At 33.6% G+C, this 21,562-nt stretch overlaps 1 protein-coding gene across 2 annotated transcripts in view; it reads right to left on the bottom strand.

Moving 5' to 3' along the window:
* FSTL5 (follistatin like 5) overlaps window positions 1-21,562 on the bottom strand; it is a 218,517-nt gene that overhangs the window by 73,336 nt on the left and 123,619 nt on the right. For both annotated transcript variants that reach the window (XM_031553001.1, XM_031553000.1), the window contains exon 5: window positions 17,051-17,171. In XM_031553001.1, the coding sequence (XP_031408861.1) occupies window positions 17,051-17,171 (121 nt within the window). The remainder of the gene's footprint in view (window positions 1-17,050; window positions 17,172-21,562) is intronic.

Consider the following 21,562-nt stretch of genomic DNA (forward strand, 5'->3'; position numbering starts at 1 on the left):
TTGAACTGTAAATTGATGTGAAAAAACACAGTCAGTTTCCATACCAAAGGCTTGGCATTTACAGGAACACTGAACACTGAGGAAGAAATATAAATGTTTAAATTTAATTGTTTAATTAAACGAGTTTTACTTCCTGTGTCTATTCAATCAAACTGCTCTTTGGGCCCTTTTGTTTCCCCTGAGTCTGCACAGACTACAGAGCTCAACAGGATTCAAGTCGAGTGCCACCAGGACTATAATGACTCACTTAAGTCTTCATAAAAGTCAGTAAAGCATATACTCTCACTTGCTCTGCAGGGCATAACCATTAAAAAATACTTCAGAAACGCTGTTCATGGAAATGCAAGGAGTCATTGATTATTTATCACTCCCTTGTCATTGTGTACAACTGTCTCTACATAGGTATGGGCTGCACCTCATGCTAGATCAAGAATTATCAGAAGTGCAATGTTACCAGCACTGGGGACAATCCACATACATTCACTGAGTTTCTGAAATGACCACTCTATCACAGTGACATCGTATCAACACCTGAAGCAACCAGGAATTTAGAGAACTGCTTTCTGGACAACAAATATATATATTAAACTCGCAAAGATAAAACACTCAAGTCTACTTAAAGCTGCACTGAAAAATAGTACATATACACACGTATATATATCAGGCTTTGTCTGATACTCTCGTGCAATTGGAATGTTAAGTTAATAGGAGAATGTTTTGAACATGATGATGATGATGTATCATCACTTCACTTTGAGAACAGTGACAACAGCACAGATAAAGGGTTCATCCTACAGATTGGCTAGTTATGAGAGTCCACAAAGCCTACAGAGGCCATACAATCTGTAGGAGAATTTTTTTTAGCCTCAAAGAAAACAGACCAGGAAAGAAAGTCAACTCATGAAGTGTTTGGCTTCAAACTTTTCCACCACAGGGGAAACCACTAATCGAGACATAGCACTTACAGCCTGTTTACCATGGTTTATTTATTAGGGATAAGGAAGATGATTTGCCTATCCTGACTGACAGACTAGCCTTTCACTCTAAGAAGAAGAATGAAATTCAAACTTCTATGAATTTCCATCTTCTGGGAGATACAGTGAATGAACTGGTAAAAAATAAATCTCCCTCCCGTTACTATCATCTCACCAGACTGAAACTGCTTCTTCAACCTTAACATCTCTCTCAATATGTTCTGCAACAGATTTTCTGCATCATTCAGTGAATCCTAAGGGAAATTTCCAAGTTAGTGTGATGGGCTAGAATTTGATTTGATACATGCTACACAAATTGTTGATATGAAAATAGTCACATACGATATCTTAGGTTTAAGTACAGATATAAATGTAGAGCTTTCATAGACTATACACTCAAAATTACACAACAGTCTTTTTTGATCTAATAAAGCTGTAACAAATGAAAACCTTAGGGTTTGCTGGGAAAAGGATCTCAGAGTAGATGGAACAGTAATTTCCAAATAATTTATTGTCATTTTCAGACTTCAACATCACTTTAATGGCTATACTCAATATGGGCGAGATATAATTAAAATAGCTGTATACTAAAAAAATTTCTAAAAGCAACAGAAACCACAGCAGTCCAGGAAAATATGATCAACACTCTTATTTACAATGCCACATTGCTTAGAAAATATGTCTTTCAGAATGCATAAGTAATGATCTATTCTAATTCTAGTTGTCATGATATATGATATGACACCTATATCTAAAAAACCTTTCTTGTCCAACAATCTGTATGGACATATGTTCATACTATGCATTCTTAACACTGAAAAATGTCTTTGGTGGCAGTCAAAAGAAAAGATGAATTTAAGGCTCTAACTTCTAGGTTCTGAGGATGTGTTTGCTCATTATAGTCTTCAGCATCTTTTTTTTGCTTAATAAAATTATTTCTCCTTATGGCCATCATTGCATTAAATTGTCTCACTTGTGCTTTTACTCTTTAGCTGCCATCACAGTGCTATCATTTACCTAAATTCCAGTTACTGTATTTTAAATCAACTGACATAAACAACAGTCTTACCTAAATAACTAAGATCTCAGACGAACTTACTAATCAGATTTAAAAAGGGTTCCATTGTTGGCCATTAAGCTATCTACAACGCCTTGCTTAGTTGGAATAGCATAACACCATGCAAGCTACATGTTGCATCCAGGTCTCTACTTTTATTTGAAATATTTTTAGGCTTGGTTATTTTTCATTAGTCTAGTACCTGGCAGCATAAATATCCAAAGCTTCTGTTGATATGTTGCCCCAGATGCAATGTATTTTTAAAACTCTTTATGACCACAGGATGTTTTAAATCATTGGGAAGCAGAGGACATAGTGCCTAAAATATTATAAAACATTCTTTTTCAGCAAACTGAGTAAAAGTTGGTTCAAGTACACCAGCTTTGCCAATACACAAAGTTCAGCTAAGTGTTCAATGTGTTTACACTACATAAGCTTGTAAACCCTGATCACACTCTAGCCACTCAATTAGAAGCAAGCCTAGCTCACAGCAGCACATAAGTCATAAGCAACTACAATCAATTCTGATTTATTATTTCTGTGTTCACATGTTGATATTTCTTGGTGCTATTTAATATAAAACATAACCCAATACCAAATCTGAAATTCTCAATCAGCAACCTTACACATTAAAAAATACAGCCTTGGGTCTCAGTGAAAATGGATGTCCAAACTTTTTCGTCTTTATGATATATTCCAAAGTATCTTAAGATAAATGTGGTCATTGAGACTACTTCTTTATTCGTTTTTTTCAGGTTAATCATTGAATAGTTAATAATAGTCTCAAAACTTCCTGGAATCCAGACCACAAATATGTAATGCAGCCTTGATGAAAAACAGAAGAAACATCATAACATTATGTTATTTGAAAATAGATGTGAAACCAAAGTTTGCTATGAGCTCACTTGTACAGGTATATTGAAAACTGCACATAAATTAGTAAGAGCCAAATTTGAATGAGAAAGGACATTAGGAATAACAGATTTTAAATGCATCCTCACTCATTATTATTTGTAACATGTTCTATTTTCCTCTTGAAAACAGATTTCAAAAGAATTGAAGTTTATGTTAAATACAGCTGTCTTACCTAGGTAACATGAAAGGGCTAATTCACTGAAGCAATGATAATTGGTTTTGGCCTTATTTATTGTATATTTGGTGCATCTATTTAACCAAAGGAGGTAATTTACACAAAAATCAATTTCAACATGCTTGTTGTGTTTGCATATGACTAGCTCAAGCAAAAACATTTTATTTAAATGTTAACAGTTAGCATCAATATTTTCAAGTCATTTTACTAGTATAGATCCAACTTTAATGCTCCTTATGTTCTCTGCAAACACAGATGCTGAACATCAATACTGCATACTTGCAGTTACCTCAAATGAAACATTTAAAGTGCAGCAGTTTAATCTACAAAATATTTCTGAAACTAATTCATAATGAAATGGGAATCATAAAAGGAGAGCTGACAACCCTCGTAACTCACATTTTTATGCACAAAGATTTCCGCTTATCAATATAATAATTTGCCAATTTTATTTAACGTACAGCTCCATTTTATTTTGAAATTTCAAAGCTTTTTTTTTTCCCTTTCAGAGTGATAATAGAATTTCCAAGTATTTAAGACTTCTGGATGTATTCAGAGTTTTATAAAAACCCAACTTCAAAAATAGTTCTCTCTCTGTCAGTACAAAATTCTAAGGTAGTAATTCACAATCAAATTACCTGACATATAAATGGGAGTTAGAAATCCTGAAGCATAACAGCACTACTATACTTCCTCTACAAGAAAAGAAAGGCCACGCAGCTGTTATTCAATAGTTTCCCGCAATCTGAAGAGTAGAGTTATGAGCCAGTTACTCACAGAACTCTATAACATGGAAAAAGCACAGATGGGGAGTAGAAAGAAAGTTATACTGAAAAATAAATCAATCGGCTGATGTAATTTACATGTAGAGGGGGAAAAATAAACAAACCAGAACTCAAGGTAGGCTTTATTACTTGTCTGTACAAAGGCCCTCACTTTTGGTTATTGCCCAAGTAGACTTTTGTTCTTGTTAAGAGATCTACCTTGTAACAAACAACCTGCATCAGATCTGCTCATGGTCTTAGAAATGATTTTTCATTTCTCCATTGAAGGTTCTGTTTTTAGGTTTCATAAGAAGAAAAGTCACTGGTGGAATTCCATCTGGATTGCCACTGGAACTCAAGTTGAACCAGCAGGAGAGAGAAGAAAACGAGACAATACATTTCTCTGAGAACATTTTTGGAGAATAGGTAATCAGATAATTCAGATATGAAACAAAAATTTGCATAAAGGCATTATTTATGATAGTAGTTTGCCAAGTTAAGTATATAAAATTGGGTATTCAAAGTACCGAATGCAGGTGAAAAAGGCGACCAAACTTGCCTACAAAGAGATAGACTCTGAACAAGTTATTATTGCTTAGGTAAGAGACCTTTAGAATATAATTGGCAGCCTTATGACAATATGTACTCAGTCTTGACAATGTGTTAATAAAAGAAATTAGGCAGAGTATTACTACACCACTCTAAATCCATGATGACACTTTGTTTGCTTTTAGTCCTTTCCCCTGGGGAAAAAAAATAAATAAATAAATGTAGAGAAGAACGTTAGAAATGTAGAAATAAAGAAATGTTAGAGAAGAAAAAAAGCATCGTAAGAACAATCAAGCGTGTAGTAAGCTCTTCACACAAGCAGCTTTTACATGAAATGTTTCAGAATGGAAAAGAGATGACTACAAAGATTAATCAGGAGCTTCAAAAAATCTCAGGATATGGGAGACTGAGAATTATAGAATGGTTGCTCACAGTATTTTACCATACATTATAAACTAAAAAGAAAGCATGCACAATATTCAAAAATCATACTTATTCTAGCATGTAATCATTAAAGTGTGAAAAATTCTGAAACAATGATGTAGATGTTAACTTCAAATGGCTCCAAAAAGCAATCAAATTTATGAGCAAAGCATTCATCAAGAGCTATTAAAGATAATCAGTCTCCAAGACAAAAATCGCTAGAAATAAAGGAGGTATAATACAAGAACCTTAATACCCCTTTTCTTCTTTTGTAATCTTCCCTGAAGAAAATAAAATCCAAAATACTGGACTAAATGGATCCTTACTGTAATTCAGAGTTCTTGTTGTTATGTATACATTGCTACTCAAATGGATATTTGAATAGCACTTCATAAGCACAAACAAAACATTAATCTTTGTTTAGCATCAAGTATTCCTTAAACAGTGTTCAGCAAGTTTTAAAGCACTTCAACTATTCCCTCCAACAAATACATCTCCACCACATGTCTAGGTTGAGAAGAATTATAATCTCAAAGCTAAATAACTTTTTTTTAAGTATGTCATTTTTTCCTATCATTTATTCATGGTTGAATGGTAATCAGATGAATTGTTTGGATTACTTCCATCTTAGACAGTTCCCCAGTTCTTTAAGTAAATAAGTACATAAAGAAGGTTTTTGTGTCTCCCTCAATCCTCGTATATTTTCACAACTTCACATATTTGCATTACATTTTATATAATTTTGCAATATGTAGATTTCTGCTTGTAGCTTCATTGCCTTGTGTGGTGCCTTTATTTTCACTATAGCTGAAATTGTACCTCCCATATAAATGATTTGCTAACCTACTTAGCATAGCATTTGACAATCTGAGAACACAATTTATTTAGAAAACTACCTTCAGAATCTACTGGCAAACTCATTCTGTGTACCACATGAACACAGATATATTTTTTGTGCTTACTTCCTTTGGTAGAAATTTTATTTTTAATTTTTTATTTATTTTTAAATTCAAAGTATCTAAATCACATGTGGATAACTGTACATACATTTTAAACCTGTATATGAAGCATTTACCAGTTAAACAACTAAATAAATCCTCCAACAATCACGGGCAGCAGAGTTGATGTGATATATAATTTCATTAAATATTCACAACTTGTGTTTTCCAACTGCTCCTACTGAATTCTGCTTGCAAGCATCTCTATACTGAATTCATAATTATTATCTAAAATCATGAGATGCATGTTTCTGAGAAGTTCAAAAGACAGAAGTGATGCAAGAAGCATCCTAGTTTAGAATACAATTATCTGAAGTGAGAAAACAAGGTTTGTCAGAATCTTCTTCCACTATTTTCCCAGTCATACCATGGTCAATGCTTATATGGAGTTAAACAATTTATATTCTAGGGTTTCTTCCCTCTATACACCTCCAAATTGTTTTACTTCTTAGCAGTAACAGCAAAAGCAAAAGAAAGCTACTTACAAAAACTTGACAGCTGTGATATATCACACTAGATGGTAAAAGGTCAAGGATTACGGAAATTAAATAAATAGAAGTAATTTTTTTTTTACATATGTTTATGCATATCTTCACACAGACTGAATAATTCCATTTATACAGGACTAAATTCATTTCGACTTTCATAACTTAAAATAACATAAAAATTGCATTTACCTTCATTTAACATATACATTCAGAAAATGTAGTTATCAGCAAGTCAGAAGTAACAGTTTATCATATTAAAAACACCTTTTCATCCAAACACTTTGTAAATGCACTAAAATACCTTAAAAAAAGTAATAGCAACTGCTATATAGTAGACTACTAAAATCATTAGATATTTTAGAGAAAAAAAATCATACTATTCTTAAGGTAAATGTTTTTACATTACAGTATCAATCACACAAAATGCATAGAAAAAACTTATAAGGATTTTTTAAATAAATATTCCAAATGGGCAGCTGATAAACTCATTCATTAAAAACATTCTTTTTTATTTGCTTACTTCATCTTCGTTTTCTTTTATTCATCCTTTTTTTTTTTTTTTTAATCTTTCTGAGCCTCAAAGTAAACTCTTTGTTAAATTATAAGACCATAACAAGCAATTACCCTATCATCTGTAATCTTCGTAGCTTTACACCTTTGGAATAAGCTGAGCATTGAATACTTACTAGACATAGACTCCTTCCCTTAGCTTAAAATAGTTCAGGAAACACACATTAGTACGATGGATACACATCTCTGCTTTCCCAAAGAGATGCATCTTGAAGGGCCTTGAAAATCACTATTTCACTCTTTTACTCAATTCATTCTATAAACAAGCTACAAAGAATCTTGGAAATACAGAGCAAATGCGCAGGCAGCCCTCAGCTGTTCTGATTGTCTCCCTCCTATTCCATGGCATCTTCTGGCACACACAGAAGTTCAACTTATCCATTTAATCAACCCTTGTAGACTTGGAAAAGAGAAGGTAAACACAAAATGCAAGTATGCAAACATTACTTAGGAGAAAACTAAATGGAAAAAATTAAGTTAAAAAAAAAGCACCAACAAACCACAATGGAATAAAAATAACCTACAGTGCGCCACAACGATGTAAAATAAGCAATAGAAGAGAGCCAGGAAAACGATCTGGACACACTGAAAGCACATTAACACCTATGAAGATCATTGCAATTAAACAAAATTTAAACATCCTGGCTATAATTGCAGATGTACTGGGAACAATATGACAGTTGGTAAGCAGTACGCTTTCTTCTGGCCTATTAAGCTCCTACTTGTGCTATTTTTCCTATAGAAAGTTTGAAATTGAGAGAATATGCCTGGGTGTGTCACCGATAAAATAATTCTTCTAGATGTTTCCAATAATTCCTCTCCCTTTCCTGCTCGAACCCTGTGGCAAAACCATGCTCACAAAACTGATACGAAGAAGGTATTTTTGAATAGGAATTCAATGCCTTAATAGAGTGCCTTAAGAAGTACTCCTCAGATTAAACTATACACCTACACACTTTTATTTGGGTGCACATGTATGTTATACATAAACATACCTATGTGTATAGCACATAACTTTAAAACTGCTGTTTCATAAAATCAGGTAGTAAGCTTCACCTGTTTACTGAAGCATTTAAATTGGGGCTTTAAGATCAGTCACTTGTTTTCATTTCATATCTAAAATATTCAAAGCAAGCATTTTATCTATTACTTCATTTTCTTCAAGGATTTATATAAATATTTAGACTCAGATATCCCATTCACTTTTTATTTTGGCTGACCAAATATACTGTTTTTCTGAAGAAGTAAACTGCAAAAACTAAATAAGTAAATATACTCACAAGTTATGAAACAATACTATAGTAAAACTTGAAATTGTAATTATTGTGCTTTGGAAATGAAGTTAGTAATGAGATTCCCTGAAATAGAAACATTTTGCCAGAATGTAATTCTGTAGGAAAATTGGAATGAACTGAGAGAGCAATGGAAGCAATGGGATTGGACTTGATGATCTCCTGAGGTCCCTTCCAACTCCTGTAATTCTGTGGTCTGGGACATTTTTCAGCTCTTTTGCCCTTATCGCATGTAATAGAAATTTGAAAGCATTCAATCAAAAAAACTTTCCCAATATACTGTAATACACTTTTCTATAACATTAAGGTCTAAAGAAAAGCACACAACCATTGCAGGGTTGGAATTTTTTTTTAATCCCTATTTACAAATTTACAATGTTCTTTCATACAATCTAGGTGCAAAACTATTTCTTCAGATTCCCTTTTAAAGTGCATATCCCAGATACATTTAAGAAATTCACAAATCCCAGAACTAATAAAAGCCTTTTACAGACTTCTTCTGACTGTAATAACTTATCTGCTTACCTATACATACAATCAGAACCAACAATAATGAGCAGAGTAGATGAGTTATCAAACAAACAAACAAAAAAAAACAAATCCCCAAGAGTCTTCATTCAGGAAAAGATTGATTTGGATTCCAGAATATATAAAAATATAACAACACCCACCAATTTGAGGAATAAAGTTACTTAGTTGTTAAGGTGAACATTAGTGTTCTATGCTTAAGAACAACTAGCAAACTCAAGCTTGCAGGGAACATAAAACAACATAAAAAAAAAGCTGCTCAAAAAACAATAAAGTAATCCTTCTCCAAATAAATAAATTGATCCTTGGACGAAAAAGCAATCTATTTAATTCACTCATCATCTGAAATATTTAAATTATCTTAGTATTTTAAAGGATCTCCTTTTGATGACTTGAGATCCAACTTCTTTTTTTTTTCCATTTCTTAAGCACAATTGAGAAATTAACTCAGATTCTTATCACGTTACAGTAAATCCACCTCAGATTTCTAGTTAGCAGTGTTTCTGATAAGTCTTTAAAAAAAAAACCAACATTCAAACAACTGCTAAGTGTTGTTAATCTCCTTTTAGCAGACAGTTTCAAGATTTTTACATTCTGCTCTATATGCAAAGTAAAGCAACTATCTCAAATACATACCTAAGACTCTTAAAAGAACTTCATGCATTACCTTTTTTTTTTTTTCCTATTCATGACTATTTCATTTGTTTGATTTAAAGAGGTGATGACACTATGCTCATGCCTCAATAACTTAAATATGATTCCATTTATTTTTGAAGGAAAAGTAATATGTATGTAGATTTTAACTTATGATAATGTTAAATTATTTTAGAAATTTTGCTTAAATGAGTATTTATTGTTGGTTAGCAGTATTATAGCTCTAGGCTAAAACTATTTCCAAATAAGAAATTCAGATAAAGAGGTGATTTTTATGGGTGCAAAGAAAACAAGTAGTGCAATGGCTATCGAGATTTCTTACTAAATAATATTTTATGAGCATATTAATATTCATTATAGTTGGAGAAGTGTAATTTTGCTGTGAATAATATATTTTAATGTCCCTGCTTGTAGATTAGCTAGTGATCACCTCCCTTATTCCACATTGTGGATAATACTCTGGAAACATTTTCTCTCCCCTGTGCCTTAGCCTATGAATTGGAATAAGACTGATTCCCTTACAACGGTTAGTAAAGATAACTGATTATAAATTATTATTTTAAATGTGTTTTGAATTGTGAACCATCTAGATGGAGGCGTTTGTGAACGCTGGAACATCAATAACAACACAATCTTACAGGTACAATGACTTGCAAAAATAAAAATATTATCTCTGAACTAGCAACATAAAGATATCAGCTGCAAAAATACTGAAGTTCACCATGGATTGTGATTTACAGCTAGATGTACAGAACAATCATTCACTTATTACAAAGCTGTCATGCATAACTTAATTAGAATTCCATTTCTATGTATCTAAATTTGTAAAATAATAGCTTATTCGCACTAAAATGGGATGCAATCATTTTGACACTTCTTATCTATTTTCTACTTCACTTAAATACTCTAAATATTTTGTGGCCTAGGAGAGACATTAACAGAACTACATAAAATTGCAAACGTCACACTTATTCAGAGCTTCATGTCAAAAACCAAATCATGTAATATCTTGATAACTTTTTTCCTTATCCAGAAGAAAAGCAACATGCAGGTTAAATTTTAACAGGAAAAAAAAAAAAACCTATATAATACCATCACATATTAACCAACGTTTAGAATGCATGCCATAAAATTAAGTTTGTTAAAAAAAATTATTTCCTATACTGATCCAGTACTGAACGGGCAATATCACACCAAAAGCTTAGTATTTCCCAAAGGACTTCTACACAGCCAAGTGGTAACATTTAAGGGAAAAAGTAATAATAAGCATGCTTATTGTTTTAATATACAAATCACACGCACTGAGTGATCGTTAAGAGAAATGCAGAAGGCAAGATGAGCAGAAAAAATTCTTGCAATAAATAATGTGAAATTCCAATTGCAATTTGATTAGAAATGTTTTTGCTTATGAAGTCCTGTGTATTGATCATATAAAACTGTTATAGTTTACAGAGCTCCAGGAACTGTATAACATGATAGTACTGGTAGGACTGCATTGAAAGTGCATATTGTCCTGGAAGCAACGTGGGAATGGGAATGATCTGTGCCAAATGACAAGGTGCACTTGAAGTGGTGGTCCAAGAGGACCCCAGTTGCCCAACAGCTAGGCCCATCACCAGCAGTGGCCCAGTGCACTAATTCTCAAGCCACCTCAAATCTTTCAGCAAGGCTTATCACGCTCCTGATCTTAACATGTGAGGTTGGGCACGTATGAAACAGACTTACAAATGTAAAATAAAAATAAATAAGAATCTTGCATACTTTATTTTTTGCCATTAAATGTCTTCTTAAATAGAATTACTGTTCTCATGCATTGTCATGAAAACGTTATCTTCCTAGCCCAAATTAAAACAGTAACAAAACTCATATCTGTATAACAGAACACAAAACAACATAATTTCTAAAGGTCTTATTAGGGATGAACTAAATAAAACGCATTTTATGATTATGTGGGAATCCCTGGTATCAAAATGAATTGATTATTAATTAGTAGCATGTAAGAAATTACTTCAAAGACTTCAAATCACGGAACAACATTTTATGCCTTAAAAATGCACTTCACTGAAATGATGAGCTTTAAATTCTGCCCAGTCTATACAATGGGTTGTATTCTTTTCCAGCTGATAATCTCTAGACTGAAAGTACACGTAGCACAGGTAGATTATATCGGGTGGAAAAATATTACCACTAAGTTCAGTAGCTTCTACTCAATGTGTTGTTAATTTGTATTTTCAAAGGCTAGTGCTGAAATACAATTCTCCCCAGAACAACCTGACACACGCTACTTGTTGCCCAGAAGGAATTAATGATAGCAGGAGACAGATCTTCAGAAACTCTTTCTTCTGCTATTTGTTAAACAGTCTTATTATTGAGGAGTAGTCACAGTTAAAAAGCTTTGACTCAGATTTCACATTAAACATTTTTGACACGATACTGAAATCGCTGGAAATGTAAATCCAGTGGGTATTTTTTGAGTAAGATTTTGTGGACTTGAAGATATAGATGTAGTGCTGAGTGACTTGATTTAGTGGGCATGGTGCTGAAGGATTGACGGTTGAACTAGATGATTTTAGAAATCTTTTTCAACATTAACAATTCTATGATTCTACCTAGATTTCTTTTTTGAGAGAGAGGAGAGAGGACAAAAGGGAGTGGTAAATTCTGGTCTTTTTCTTTGGAAAGGAAGAGATACACATTTCAAAAAAGGATTTTGGAACACGCACCTGTAATAATTGCAGCTGACAGAATAAAGTAAGAGTGAAACTATTTTAAGTACAGCAGTGCAATTTTAAAAACATTTTGCAGGAATTAGACTACCTGATAATAATCCTTAACTAAGACCTGCATTTATGGATACTTCTTGCTGTTTACCTTTCCATATAATTCGAGACAAAACAAAGCACAATGTTTGACATTCGTATTATGCACTGGTCACAGATTCACCCAAAAGCTACGATGAGTGGAATTTTTGCATCATCATCCCTGACCAACTTCTGTAATAACAGTTGTTATTGAAGGTTTACATACAGATTCACAAACATTACCCCAGCAATAAGATCTCAATTTGGTATCCGTGACCGGAATAAGGCTTTTAAGGTACTTTCAAATATATAGAGCAATAGCAAGTACATAGAAAGGCTGGAAAAGACCTTCAAGATCATTCAGCCCAACAGTCTACCTATCACCAATATCTCCAACTAAACCATGACCCTCAGTACAACATCTAAACACATTCTGAACACCTCCAGGAACACACTGACTCCAGCACCTCCCTGAGCAGCCCATTCCAGTGCCTGATCAATCTCTCAAAGCAGTATTTCCTAATGTTCAACCTGAAACTCCCCTGGCACAACTTGAGGCCATTCTCTCTAGTCCTATCACCAGTTACATGGGAGAAAAGGTCAATGCCCATCTCTCCATAAGCTCCCTTCAGGTAGTTGCAGGGAGCAATAAGGTTTCCCCTGAGCCTCCTCTTTTTCAGACTTCCATTTCATGGCCCCTTTTTGGCACATAAGATAAAAGTCATTCTATATTAATCAAAAAAATTATGGCAAACACCATTTTTTCTTCATTTTATACAGACTATGAGTTGTTAAAGCATTTAGTTCTATTATTGTAAAGGACCAATGAAAAACACTTATTTACCATAAACTTGTAATTTCTATTTGTTGTATTCAATCAGTTCTATTCATAAATATCTAAATTACCATCATTCTTTCTACTGTGATCACAGAAGGGCCAACATACACATCTGCACTGCGCTGAGTGAGAATAATTTATAGCTATTTACTTACTTCTACTATCCCTTGAGATTTTGTAAGCCACTATGAAGGCCACCTGAAGTACCTGCTTTGAAATTTCATTTTATAAGGAACTCTAAGGGAGAAAATATTATTAATTTTAGAAAAGAGCAACAGAAGACAGGCAGATTGAATGTGCAATACACAGAATATTATCTTCATAGCACAGGAGACATTACATAAAAAACAGAAGATCCTTGAAAAAGCGCATCAGATGAGTTTTATTTTTCAGAAGAAAAAGCATTCACAAATCTGTACCCTCTACTTCTCCCTTTTGTTTGGCTTCAGCCTCTTATGCTTCCAGCCACTCTTTCAGACAAGGTTAAATACATCTTGCTCTGACTAAAACTAAAACCACATTCTCTTATATAAAATCTCTTATATAAAATTTAGGACTATGTGGGAAAGGAAAACAAGCCTACAAAATAAAATGCTAAGATGAAGCTGGATAACTCTCAGAACAGAATTTTACATTGTGCAGCTGGAGCAGTGGAAGATTGACCTGATTGCTCAGGATGATTCCCTTCAGTCTCACGTTCATAAGACCTAAGCAGATCTATACTTCCCACTTTATCTTATACAAATGGAAAAAAAAACTATTAAGTACCTTTCTATATGCTCTATTGATCTAGTGGAACCTGTTACATCTAGTAAATACATCTAGTGGATATATGCCATAGCAACAAAAACAAGCTCACGATATATATGAAAGCAGCTGATACCACTAAAGCCACATCAGGCTTACTTGTCCGCACAACACTACACAAGCCAGTAAGCACTTTCAAATTCTTGGAACATTTTGCAGACTGGGACTTCAGTGCATACTTCAAAGGCAGTTCACCCTCTTAAGTATTTCCCTTCTTTATTAGAGCCTCAATATCTGATTTTCTGAAGGAGAGAGGAATTTATTAGACGAATTACTACACCACTGCCTGAGTTATCCTGCCTATCTCTCTTACTCATTTTGCAAACAAAAACAGATTGACAAAAATAATTCACAGAATATATGTAATTATAGCACACAGATACGTATATACCATATATATGAGATATATTTTTATATATATATAAATATATATATATATATGTAAATACATTTACAACAGTCAATGATTTAATTTGCCCTTAAGGAGGATTAGTTTCTACCAGATGAAAAAAAACAAAAAGAAAGAAAAAATTCCTGTTGTCTGTGACAAACTCTTAATAAAGCAGTAAAATTTACAGCTGTATTTGATTCTAAATTTACAGTCCTTAGATGACAGTAACACTTCTAATTAAATATGTCAATGAAAAAAAGATTTCTCACCTGCAAGTGCTACTGTGGCAGTACTGATAATAAAGCCCACAGATATGCATTCATATTTAAATAAAATGTAATTGCCTAATCCTTTAAAACAAAAAAAGAAACTTTTGAGAGCAAGCTGGTCAGCATAATAGTGACAATACCTTTTAATTTTGCCCAACTGGGTCCAAAGATCAAAATCCTATTGAAGTATTTTTAAATGCCAGCTAAAAATCACAGCTAGAAATGCACATGGTATGCTTGATTATAGCCATCCCCTTCATAGCTCAAGCTGATGACACAAATACCACTAATGCCTACTCTCAGTTCTTTTTTAGCTTTCTGAATTTTCGGATTCTTTTTGCGTAGCACTCTCCTGCTGAAGGTAGATATCATTTAAAACCTATACTTAGAAACGAGGGCTCTTTAGCCTTCACCACATTCAACTACATGTTTTAAAATCATATTTTACTATTTACAGTAAGTTTTATATTTTAGTTGCTTCAGCTACAAGGCTGTCTTCTAAAGCATCCTTGAGAAATGATTTAGGAACTACTAACTGTGGGACTGTGACTGATATCCCACCTCCTTTTCCATGACACAGTGCTTGTATTTCTATGCCCATTTAACTGCCTTGTACAAGAGGAAAAATTTTCCTTCCTTCTCTTTCTTCGATTCCCTTTATTTTTATTCCCTTTTTATTCCCTTTATTCCCTAAATAAGCAACTCGTTAATGGTGAACAAAAAAAACTTAATTCTGCACTGCATTTTTGTATAGGAGTCATTTCTTCAGCTCTATGAACCCAAATTTTGTTTACTGCTCTTCACCATAAATATGAATAACTCTTGTTCCAGCTGTTAAGCAGACAAGCTTTAGAGAGAACGAGAGGAGTTCAACAGTTCTCAAATCTATCACGCTACTGCTAAGAGGCATAGGGACAAACCTAATGGAAATATAAGGTACTACACTGTATTTAAAAATAGATTTAAAATTTGGAGACAAAAAAATGAAAAAACAGACATATACTATCAGCTCAAGCAATAAAGAACTGTGGAATGGGTAAAAAAAAATATGGTTCAAGCATTTTTAATTTAGAGTGATGTGTCTTTTAAACTTCCTTAAATAAAAACAGAAATTCAAAAATTATTCCCTGCCAATGCTACTGCTCACTTAGAAGACCTCAAGATGTAGTTATGAAAAGTACTTTTTAAAAAATTGCTCATATTTTGATCACTTGGATTGTTTCTTCTTCTACAAACATTGGAGGCGGTCAAAAATCATCACACAGTGAAAAATAATAATTTCACAATCACAGTGCATGCTACCATAACGTAATAATATTTTAGGACACCAAATTGAAACAGTGAAATAAGAAAATTCTGAAGAAGGAAGAGTTTCTATTTTGTTTGGAATAAATCTTTCCTGAAGTCCTACATTCTATTAAAGAAAAATAGTTTGACTCTTAGTTTGATTTTAACTTAGTAGGTACTATAATTATGGAAAATGTGACGTGAATGCTTCTTGCATGAATGGCTCACCATCCATATTCATTCTTTGTATTCAGAATTTGCCATTGCTAAGCAGCAGGTCACATCTCACACCTCTGGCCTGGAGCTGTCATATTCACTTTGAGTTTGGCTTGACCTGTGTGGAGTACTTGCTTTCAGCTTGTTTTGCTGTAAGAGTAGTAGCCTAATAACCAGAAGGCTGTCATTTAATTTTCATTTTGTTTCACTAGGTATACTTTCAAAGCAATACATAATTTTTGTTAATACATGTGATGCAGATTAGAATGACTAAATTCAAGATCTCCGAAGACCAAATGCAGTGGAACTAGAGCTAATCTTTTTCTCTTATTGAAAGAGCACACATTGTGCCATAATTACAGCCATTAAAGGTATTTCACATTCCTCTGGCTGTTGGGCACACAATGAACTGGAAGCTTTTCAAGCTTTTATTTTTAAACAATGCAATGAATATGTACCTTGAATAAAGGAACTAAAAATCATCCCATTTCTTTCTACTTTTCGATATCATTTTGATCCATACCCCAGTGGATATGTTAAGAAGTTCATACATACTACAAGCACTATCCCAGACACTTTTGGCATTCAGAGAACAAGCACCCAGCAGAAGTGTATTACAAATCAGTACGTCCCTCTGAATCCTAAAGCACCAGTTAAAGCAGTACATTTGTTGCTGGGTTTATCACAACTGGTTTTACCAGCACTCAATAAGAAAGGGTGTAGGGAAACATGCTACCATTTTCATTTCTATAACACCGTCCAGACTGCACTCGTTTTCACTTGTGCACAACAAAGATTTTTTTAGTGAAGGCTGGCATCAAGGAATATCATCTACAAATTCTCCATTACCAAAATAAAGACACAAACAGATCCCTTATTGATTTCATTAAAGAATTCTCTATAATATCATGACTGCTACATTACACCTGCTGTTTAAATACAACATTTTGATGTATCAAAATCGAAAAATAAAAAGAAATGCCATTTTAGGAAGACAAAACGAGAGATGGGAAAGAAAACTGAAAAAAAAGAATAGGCTAATCTTTGTACTTACGAAAAGCTCTATAGAATTCTTCCAGACCTAGGTGCTTGTCACTATTATAATCATCATATTTCAGCAAATCGAACAGAGAGCAGTCAGACAGATCCTTGCCAAGCTCATCCCGTTTTATTACCTGACAAGAAAATTATAACCATGAAATTACATTTGGGCTCTTAGAGTTCTCTAGTATAATTAATTGTTTCTAATAATCATTTAATAGATCATTTTAAGATTGCTGTGAGGCAAAGAACTGAAACTGTGTGAAGTCAGGGATTTTCCAGTTACTTTGTAATTATTTATTGCAGTTTTAAAGTTTATATCTTTAAAACAGACTTTCTGAGACTAAATAAAAAAGTATGTAGAAAATATATATAATCTAGCTAGACAGAAGCACTATAGAGAAACTGCAAATGACAAAGCTGATTTTACTTATCCATAATTGCAAATGGATTTAGAAAGTTTTGAATATCCACAAGAAGATAATTTCCAAGCATACGTGATTTTTTCCTCTCAGTAATTCCTAACCACAAAAAAAAAAACACCAAACCACTCATTTTCAAAATTAACTAAAATAAACACCAATTGCCCTGCTAATTTTATCAGCTTCTTAGAGGCTTTTGAAAAGCCTATTATCTTTCCAAGGACCTGTTAACAAAGTAGTTGACCTGAAAAGACCACTGTTTCATTATGGGTGCATATCCACTTTGTAAACAATTCATAATTAATAGCTACCAGTTTTTCACTCAAATGAACTTCTCCATGAGAAGCGTTCTTTAATTTGTGCACCGCTTATGCTTAAAGTCCTGGACATCATCCAAGGTATTAAGATGTTTGTATGTGAAGATATTCAGAATTTTAATTTTAGATAGCACACACAAAACCGTTTTCATATCTGAAAGAACCAAACCTAATACAACTCTTCTAATCATCTAATGGCTGCACAGTTTTGTACCATTCACAGAAAAATGAAAGCAAATACAGTTCATTCATTTGTAAAATAATTATTCCTCCTGTCCCCTACCTGTCTCCCAGAACAACTAGAGAACTACTGTATCTGCTTTATAATGATAGTTTCTGAAAAATCAAGTGATACAGAGGCTTTTGTGTCGTTCTGCAAAAGAATCAGCAGGAATAGAAAAGAATGGATTCAGTTATTATTCACGTAAATACAAAATGTCTAAACATTTAGAAGAGAACAATAGGAGTATTACAGAGAAGAGAAAGGACAAATACGTTTTCCTCCTGGAAGTTATTTTCTGTATGCTAACATAAACACTTTATAAAAAGATAGCAACCTTGTTAGCACATGAGCAATTATGAAAACCATTCACAAAGATAAGAACTAACACAAAGCAACATTTAGTTGTTATTAATTACAGAGGCATACTATGCTACCCGAACATTAGTGCTAGTTACTCCTTACACTTTAAAAGCCCTTCTTTAATTACAAAAGACTTAAGTTTTCAACACATACTGTTGCATCTTTAACTGTGAATGAAACCTGAGCTTTCAAGCCTTGAAATGTAGTTAAAATCACAACTGGTTCATGGAAATGCAACACTTGGAGGGTGAGAAACACTGCTGCTTTGCTTGTTTTTTCATAAAATCTGGTCTAAAATTGGTTAAAACACTCACTCCCATTAGCTTCAGTTGTACAAACAAAAATTTAACATCACATACAAGTCAGGCAATAAAACCTGTTAAAATCCACCAACACTTATAACTACTGTCCTGTATTTTAAGGTGTATATTAATATTACCAGATTCCATCTTTTGTGCTGTAATCTATCACGATGCTTTCCACCTAATAATTAGTTCAATTTTATTTTAAAAATAGCAATAATCATTCATATTTGATAAATGGTTAGTCCAAATGATTGTGATAATCCCAAGTATGATACTGTGGGGAGCTATCATTTTTCCTGCCATTTAATTCTTATCTTCAGCAAGCTCAATATTTGATTACAGATATGAGATTCAGTGTTTGCAAAACACTTTGTGCATCTTTGAAAATTTCAATCAGTTTTAATCAATATGCAGAACTCCCCAAAAGATCTGTGAGGTCAAGTTTTAGAAGGTCAAGAAGAGATTTTGTATCACTATTAGTCTTCAGCAACTGTGATTTTCTGTTCCAACTGTTGCAGATTCATCCATTTCTAGGCTCTACATGTGACTGGATTACACTGCCTAATTCTCTGAAAGAAAAGCTCATCTTTGTGGACTTTTGTATGATTTTTCCCCTCCTATCACAAGGGACACAGGCCAGAGCAGGCTTTACAATACGGCAATCTGGATTTTGAAAAAGGAAATCGGAACTACATGTTTTAGTGGAAAACTGGATTTAGATCAGATTGGCTGTGATATGAAATTATTACCCGTGTAAGACTTTGGTAAAGCTGTCTACTTAGTAAGTTATTAGCAAAAAGGAAACGTCAGTATTGAGTGTTTTAAAGTCAGCAGGATCAAACTAACTGTTCTCAGGAGTTCCTAACTCACCATATTTGTCTTGCTGACAGAACCTTTTAACAGATGTTCACTTATCAGTAAAATTCCTTAAGGTGGGATATATTATGACAGCACAAAAAAAAAAAAAAAAATCAGTTCAAGAAATGAACAGCAGAATCCACATCTGAAAGCTGAATATATTTGGTACTGCTAAATGTTGCAACTTTTTTTTTTCTTAAACACCAACTTCTAAGAAATACAGCCTGTCAAACAAGCCCATTTCCATTTTCTTTTACTTATTCTAGGGATGTAATTTGCAAAGGTACGTTGCTAAGCATAATAGCTTTTTGAATGTATCTTTAATTTCACACACTGTGTCATTACAAGAAAACAAAAACAAATTAATCAACCTGTGCAGTATCAATAAAGATACGTTTTTCTTAAATAAATGTATCAGTAAATGCAAAACTTAAAAAAAAAAAAAAAAGTGTCAATAAGGAACTCAATAGTATTTTGGAGGTCTTGTGACTCATTCTGACTATTTTGATCATTTAAAATACATACAAAAAACAAATTGGCAGATAGCATATATGGGTGAAGTAAATAGTAATGTGGAGAAGGATAGGGCCGCATAGGGAATGAAATGGATCACATGGTTAGATGTTATCAAGGAAGGATCTGTGGTTTCACAGAGACAAATATAAGGTAGTTAATATAGAAACAAGAATCTAGACCATACCTAAATGAGGATAAATGTACATCAGAAAGCATTTTATCTAAAAAGGTTCAGGATTTGTTGTGGTTAAAGCAGCCCCCATAAATTCCAGGATCACCTTGAAGACTAAGCAAGCAGTAGCAATATGATCTTTGGAAATGTAACAAGGTAACTAAAGTTAGAAAAGCAATTTTTACTTCTTTGTATTCAAACGTTGAAACTCACGTTAGAACAGTCAGATTTCCTTTGCACATACTAAATTTAATGGTGAGAAGCTAGATGTTAGATTTTTCAGGTTAGAAGTGATCCAAAAAGTAACATTAAATCTACTGAAATGCCTTACACTAAACCTACTGAAATGCTTTACACTACGAGAGATGAGAAAAATCAATCTCTATGATTTTGTTGCTGTTGTTTTTTTTTCCCCCCCACTGTTTTTAAAGGAACACTAACAGCTGACTGTACTATCAGTTCTATAGGTACTTTCATAGGGAAAGTAGAGATGCTCCACTTGACAAAAGTCTATAGGACAAGAAAAAAGAACAGCATCTCAAATTCTCAAAAATAAAAACTACTAAGGCAATTTGCCTTAAATTCTAGGACCTGTAGATTCTCCTTGATGTCTTCAACATATTTTGGGCAATCTCATTCATTCTGTGTTAACCTGTTAAACAAAAGAAATATACCCAAGCCTTTAAAATTACAGACATTAGTTCATAAGTAAGGATGCCAATATATTTCCCTGATGGGAAGGAGAAAAGTTTTACTATTCTAAAACGATAATTCTAGAATCTCTGGGGCAAATCTGTGGTTTTCCCTTGCTGTTTCCTAATGTGAGGGCGTTCCCAGCATTCTTCTCTGTACCTCAGCAGTACATCCCCTTCCTTTATCAAAGCTAGTTTGAAGTCCTGATGATGAGCCCCATCAGCTTGCTGCCTAATGTATTCTTGCTCCTTCTGGTCAGATGTGTCTCATCCTACATCAACCTTCCCAGTTTATCAAAAATGGTTCCTAGATGATAGAAAACAAAGCCCTGAGCACATCATCCACGTAGTTATTCCATCAACTAGTCCGTTCTTCTGCCCAGATTCCAGCCTCCTGTTGGAAGGGATTGAGTAGAACACTACCTGTACACCTGATCCCTCAAGCATATTCCCAAGTGATGTAAAGTCTGTCTTGATATTTTTAACTTTCCTAGTCACAGACTTGTGTGACCCCGCTAGCAATACCAGGAGCAGATTGTAATCCTCTGGCTTCAGTCCTACTTGGTACAGTCTTCCCCAGTTCCCTCTACAGGGACTATCCTGGCAGCAGGATAAATACAAATATTCATAGATAACTAGAAGAATCAACAACTTTATTTT

This window comes from Meleagris gallopavo, chromosome 4, assembly GCF_000146605.3.
Source record: "Meleagris gallopavo isolate NT-WF06-2002-E0010 breed Aviagen turkey brand Nicholas breeding stock chromosome 4, Turkey_5.1, whole genome shotgun sequence".
In the NCBI taxonomy this organism is placed as follows: domain Eukaryota; kingdom Metazoa; phylum Chordata; class Aves; order Galliformes; family Phasianidae; genus Meleagris; species Meleagris gallopavo.